This window comes from Macrobrachium rosenbergii, chromosome 8 (genome assembly GCF_040412425.1).
Source record: "Macrobrachium rosenbergii isolate ZJJX-2024 chromosome 8, ASM4041242v1, whole genome shotgun sequence".
NCBI lineage: Eukaryota > Metazoa > Arthropoda > Malacostraca > Decapoda > Palaemonidae > Macrobrachium > Macrobrachium rosenbergii.
Genome location: NC_089748.1, coordinates 46,526,098 through 46,532,664, shown reverse-complemented (window position 1 = coordinate 46,532,664; position 6,567 = coordinate 46,526,098). Strand labels below are relative to the sequence as shown.

Below are 6,567 nucleotides of genomic sequence, written 5' to 3'. Positions count from 1 at the left end.
CTAGACCTTGCTCCTTCGTACAGTCCTGACTTTCATTAACATCAGTCATTTGGAAGCGCGAATTTGAAAATTCGAAACAATTTAGAGCCACTGAAAGAAAATTAAAGAAAGTGAATAGGTCGGATACAGGTTTCTCCTGAGGCAGTGCCAATTTATAGAATTATTATTATTATTATTATTATTATTATTATTATTATTATTATTATTATTTCCCAAGTCGTATTTCATCGCCGATTTAGCCGTGGCACGTGGTCAACCCTTCCTAACCCCGCCTCCTGGTCTTGGCTCCGCCCACTTTTGTCGTGCCGTGTATCACGCCACGGACTGTAAGGCATTGTGCTGTATAATATCATATCTCCCGTTATCTTTGGAGGAAACGTGTTTTTAACATAGCGCATTTGTTATTTATTATGACGAAACAATCCTAACTGACATAAAAAAAAAAAAACGGGCCCGAACGTGAATCGTGACTGGTTAGCGCCTGCGCGCTCGCTCCCCCATTTATCGTCTGCCGTTACTCCAAGTCAGCGAGTAAACAAACCAGCGCTCAGCAGCCGGAGACGATCAGTTGTAAACAACACGGCGATCGGTACTGACGTATACTCTGGTTCTCTTCTCGCGACACACACGCGAAAGCGTTCGACCCCGGACTTTGACTTCGGATTCACAAACTTTCATACTTTTCAAGTGCAAGGTACGAGCGCGTATCTGGGACTCTTGAGCTTTCTTTCCACCATTTGCGATCTCGATTATGATGAGTTTTATTGCCAACGCTGGCGCGGTGCCATTGGGATATGTCAGTGCAATGACGGATGGTCAAGGTCAGGGTCACCACACATCCGGTGGATTTTACGTTCATCGCGAGGAAATGGTGCGTTTACAGCATCTTCAACAACGTTTAAGTGGTGAGCTTTCTTTATTTTTTTATAATAATAATAATAATATTTTAAATATCTGTATTTAATTGTGATTCTGAGTTACCATTGTTATTACATCTACCAGTTACTTTTCCTATGGATTGATAGAAATAATCATCTAAAATTCCCCAGGTCAGTTAAGATCCTGTTTACTTCCCCTTACTATAATTATTCTATGGAATGCCCACCCTGCTTTTGTGTTGCCTCACTCCAGTAGCCTTCCTTCCTTTGGAGGGCTTGCTCCTCTCTCTCTCTAGAATTTCTTTCAGTATATTGCACTTCCCAATACATATAATTATATATATATATATATATATATATTATATATATATATATATTATATATATATATACAGTATATATATATATACATAAACGTCTATATTACACACACACATATATATACAGTATATATATATATATATATATATATATATATATATATATATATATATATATATATATATATATATATAAATATCGTTTGTCAGTTGTAATTCTCTTTCGGTGATATTCCCAAGGTAGAGTGGCTGAGATATTGAACACCATTTGCCGCATAATGTATGTTTGTATGTATGTATATATATATTTTTTATTTTAAATCACGAAAAATTAAAACGTGATTATACAAACAAAGTTACAGCCATGAAGGAAAATTGGAACACTGGAGATGCTAAATACTTTCGTCTTATTACCATATAAGTGCGTATATATATATATATATATATATATATATATATATATATATATATATATATATATATATATATGTATTTATATGGATATATATATAATATATATATATATATATATATATATATATATATATATATATATGGATATATATATATATATATATATATATATATATATATATATATATATATATATAATTTATATATGTGTGTGTGAATATCAAACCCCACAGGATATATGACCATACAGACGGCTGGAAACCAAGGATTTGCACCTGACAGGTGTTATGTAGGCGGAGTCCTGGCCTCATTAGTGACAGGTTAACTTTTTACAAATCTGGCGGGAGCCTGCTCCCCTTTTTCCCGTCTCTCCGCTTCCTTCCTGAAAATCTAAACTTCTTGCACATTTCTTTCGAAATTAATGGATCAAGTTTACAAATGCCTTGAGCGATATCTGTGCTTCTAGGGAAACCTTTTACGAAACTAGACGTCATGATGTTTTTTCTCTCTTTGCATTATTCGCATAAACTGTCTCTCTGCTTCCTTCCAGAAAATCTAAACTTCTTGCATATTTCTTTTGAAATTGATGGATCAAGTTTACACATCCCTCAGTGATGTTTCTTTCCAGTGCGTTATTAGCATAAACTGTCTTTTTTTCGCTCCGGTCCAATTGACTGCGTGGTTCTTTTCACTAACATGTACAAAAACTCCACCGTTCACTTGTGCATTTTTTAAACGTCTTTTACGCTGCTCTATTCTCATTTCCAATGTTTTTCCAGTCTGACCAACATAAAGCTTATCGCAAGACGTACACGGAATTTGGTACATAAATCCTTTTATTATGTCGGGCGAGTTTTATTGTTTTATCGTTCTTAAATGCTCCATTAACTCCCAAATTCCTGAGTAGATAGGGAACATCTTGAAATTATTATTATTATTATTATATATGGCAATACAAGCACGTTTTTAGTGTAATAGGTTTCTTTTTTGTTATCATCAAATATCTTTTTTTTTCGGTTTTAACACATTGTCGAATACAGTCAGGATATTTCAATTACTCGCCTATATTCCCAATCACGTCTATTTCATAATCAATGTATAGTACTCAGGGCTACATATACGCAATGCTCTTGAAGACACGGAGGTAAAAGCTGATTTCTTAAATTCACTGCTGTGACCAGGATAAAAATGAACATAGGTCGAAATATTGGTGAGTTTTGTGCATGCACACTTTTTTAACGCCGCCTACAAAACTCCTGCCAGGTGCAACAGATACTTGGTTTCAATTATTTCTCTAGCATATATATATATATATATATATATATATATATATATATATATATATATATATATATATATATACATACACATACCCATACACACAGGACACACACACACATACACACATACATATATATATATATATATAATATTGAATATCAACCTCACTGTTTTAGTCATCTGAAGATGGCTTAGCAATAAAGCCAACACCAGTCAGGGTCTACAACCGTTTTTCATTTCTTCCTGTGGTGCTTGATATATAAAAATCACTTATCACGGGTGATTCTAGTCATACTTATGTAAATGTCCATCTTCAGTCATCTGCATTTTTATATTTCATTTTTCTCTTAACTCTGCTTTGTTCTTTTTCGACTGGGGAACTGTTGCCAGAAAACATTTTGTTTGTAAAATAACGGTATTTTTGGTTTCGTCACTGCCAATGTGTGAAAATGAAAAACGTCCCAACTGCAACAGCAGTTCTCAGAATGAAGAGAATTCCAATGAAAACCGCTAGAAAATAATCACAATTGCTTATAGACTCCCCTATATGAAATGTAAATCTTACCCCATAATAATATAGTAATATCTAAGAAGACACCTGATTTATGAAATGAACAAACGCCACCAAGGTAACTATGCTTGGACAAAGGTATGTCTGACACAAGCCAAGATAAAGGCACAACAGACATAGGTAGGTCAGACAAAGTTAATAGTACCTTAACAAAGGTGTGTCAAACTCAAATTGGCAAAGGTGTCACAATGAATCAGACGCAAACTCATAAAAGTGCCAGACGCAAACTGGCGAAGGTGTGACAAAATTATCATACATCAACTGACAAAGGTGTGACAAATTATCAGGCATACACTGACAAAGGTGTGACAAAATTATTAGACTTCAACCGACAAAGGTGTGACAAAATTATTAGACATCAACTGATAAAGGAGTGTCAAAATTATCAAATATCAACTGACAAAGGTGTGGCAAAATTATCCGTCGTAAATTGACAAAGGTGTGACAAAATTATTAAACATCAACTGAAAAAGGTGTGACAAAATTATAACGCATATGACAAAGGTATGACGAAATTATCGGACATAAACTGACAAAGATGTGACAAAATTATCAGACATCAACTGATAAAGGTGTGACAAAATTATCAGACATCAACTGAAAAAGATGTGACAAAATTATCATGCATATACTGACAAAGATGTGACAAAATTATCAGCATATGACAGAGGTATGACAAAATTATCCGACAGCAACTGACAAATGGGTGATAAAATTATCAGACATCAACTGACGAAGGTGTGACAAAATTATCAGAGATCAACCGATAAAGGTGTGACAAAATTATTAGAAATCAACTGAAAAAGGTGTGACAAAATGATCAGACATCAACTGACAAAGGTGTGACAAAATTATCAGAGATGAAATGACAAAGGTGTGACAAAATTATTAGAAATCAACTGAAAAAGGTGTGACAAAATTATCCGACATCAGCTGACAAAGGTGTGACAAAATTGAGACACATAAACGTGACACAAACTGACAAAGGCGTGACGAACACATCAGGCACAAATTGACAAAGGTGACATAAGGGTTACCAGACAATATGAAAATGCCCCAAAGATTAATCATTCATTTGACAGTGCTCAAAGGTTAATAATTCAATTTGACAATGCCCCTAAAGGTTAATAATTTAATTTGACAGTCCCCCAAAGGTTAATAATTCAATTTGACAATGCCCCAAGGGTTAATCAATCAATTTGACAGTCTCCCAAAGGTTAATCACTCAATTTGACAATGCTCCAAGGGTTAATCAATCAATTTGACAGTTCGCCAACGGTTAATCATTCAACTGACAATGCTCCAAAGGTTAATCATTCAGTTTGACAGCCCCAAAGGTCAATCATTCAATTTGACAGTGCTCAAAGGTTAATCATTCAATTTGACATTGCCCCCAAAGGTTGATCATTTAATTTGACAATGCCCCCAAAGATTAATCACTTAATTTGACAATATCCAAAGGTTAACCACTTAATTTGACAATACCCAAAGGTTAATAACTTAATTGGACAATACCCAAAGGTTAATCAATTACAAGCCGGCAAAATGGCGTATCAGATACAAACTCACACAGGCTGTCAAGACATAAAAGACGTGAGTATGCAACAGATAGACTGAGAGCGAACTGAAACTCTGAGGACAGTGGTGTAATGGTCACAAAAGGACACTGTTCTTACAAATGAGGGTTGGGACACTACACATTATCTCCAGCTTCGTTATTTTAATAACAACATGAAGCTATGAATTTGTAATTGAGAAAATATATATACATTATTATATTTTTTTTATTTTGATGGCATATAACGCTTTCGGAGAATAATGGTGGATGACAAAAGTTAGAGAAAGAGAGAGAGAGAAGAAAATTCCAGTGCCTGTAGTACAGGGATAGAATTGCTACCTAGAATAAATATGAGAAGAGGTGACACCAAGGTGTGTGTGTGTGTGTGTGTGTGAATAACGTCATGACTTTCCATTTTCTTTCCAGCCCTGTCCCCACTGCCTGACGTCATCCTGAGCAACGCCCCTTCTTCCTCACCCCTCCAGCGGCCAGTATCCTGCTGCCCCTTCCACCATCGCACAATCAATCACACTGGTAGCTCTGGTAAAGGTCTGACCAATTCAGACAGGAGGCTTTCTTCCAGAACAGGCCACAAGCCAGGCCCTAGGCAGTATCAATCACCGTGTCCCGTCAACCATTTGGTAAGGAGATGTTCTAACCACGAGGCACAACAGATAGCAGAAGGGCACCTTCATCAGATGACCCGTGGGTCTAGGGTCCACCATAAGGAGTGTGTTGACCAAGGGTGCTGCTCTAGCCACCTTGGTATTCCGCAGTTGCTACGGCAGATACCACCCTTCGGCCGTCTTAATCCGAATGTTCTTGGCAGGCCGAGAGCCAAGTCATCAACAGCAGATGGAAATGTGACTTCTGAAATCCAGGACCTCTGTTGCACAGTCGGGAAGGAGCTTCAGAAGATAGCTGACCGTTTTCAGCTAGACCATGGTAAGGTAAGTTGGTCTTTTTCTGCGTCACTTGGTTTTTTATTTTATGAACTGTTTTCTAAGCACAGCATTGTCTGCAGTGTGTTATTGTTGCTCGTATTCTAACACTGCCTTTGGTTAATGGGTTGAAAATGTCCTTGCGCTGGTTTTAGAAAAATTCACTTACTGCTACTGACTTTTTACCATGTGAATAAAGAGGAATCATACATTTGATTGTCTGAAAAATTATGGACTTTTCACCAGCTCTACCATGTAATCAGCAATGTCATTTTCCTCAGACATTTTTCATGTGATTTTTAATTCCATTCCATGTCTTTATCCTCTGTAGGTCAAGAAGAAAACTGAGCAGGCGGCAGCTGTGAGCTTGGTCCTCCCAGAAGCCTTCACGCGCTGTCTTGCAGCCTCCGTCATGTGTCTGATCTGGTGGAGATTACTTAACAAGTTGCGTTGATTCTCAGGGAGAAACCTCTGGAATAGCCTTGCATTTGCTTCATTTCTGCAACACAACGAGTATTCACCTGACAGAACCTGTTGTCATCTAGGAAAAGAAATGATGTTGCTTATGAGGAAGGCAGTTCCATTCTCGGTGCCCCTTCACAACA

The 6,567-nt window shown here is 36.7% G+C and overlaps 1 protein-coding gene across 1 annotated transcript in view; it reads left to right on the top strand.

The window, feature by feature from the left end:
• The first annotated feature begins 231 nt into the window (after nt 1–231).
• The window catches only part of LOC136841263 (uncharacterized), a 7,443-nt gene continuing 1,107 nt past the window's right edge, over nt 232–6,567 (top strand). Inside the window, exons 1-3 of the mRNA XM_067108265.1 lie at nt 232–905; nt 5,448–5,971; nt 6,294–6,567. The exon at nt 6,294–6,567 is cut by the window's right edge and continues 1,107 nt beyond it. Coding sequence (XP_066964366.1) covers nt 752–905; nt 5,448–5,971; nt 6,294–6,416 — 801 coding nt within the window. The 5' untranslated portion in view covers nt 232–751 and the 3' untranslated portion in view covers nt 6,417–6,567. The remainder of the gene's footprint in view (nt 906–5,447; nt 5,972–6,293) is intronic.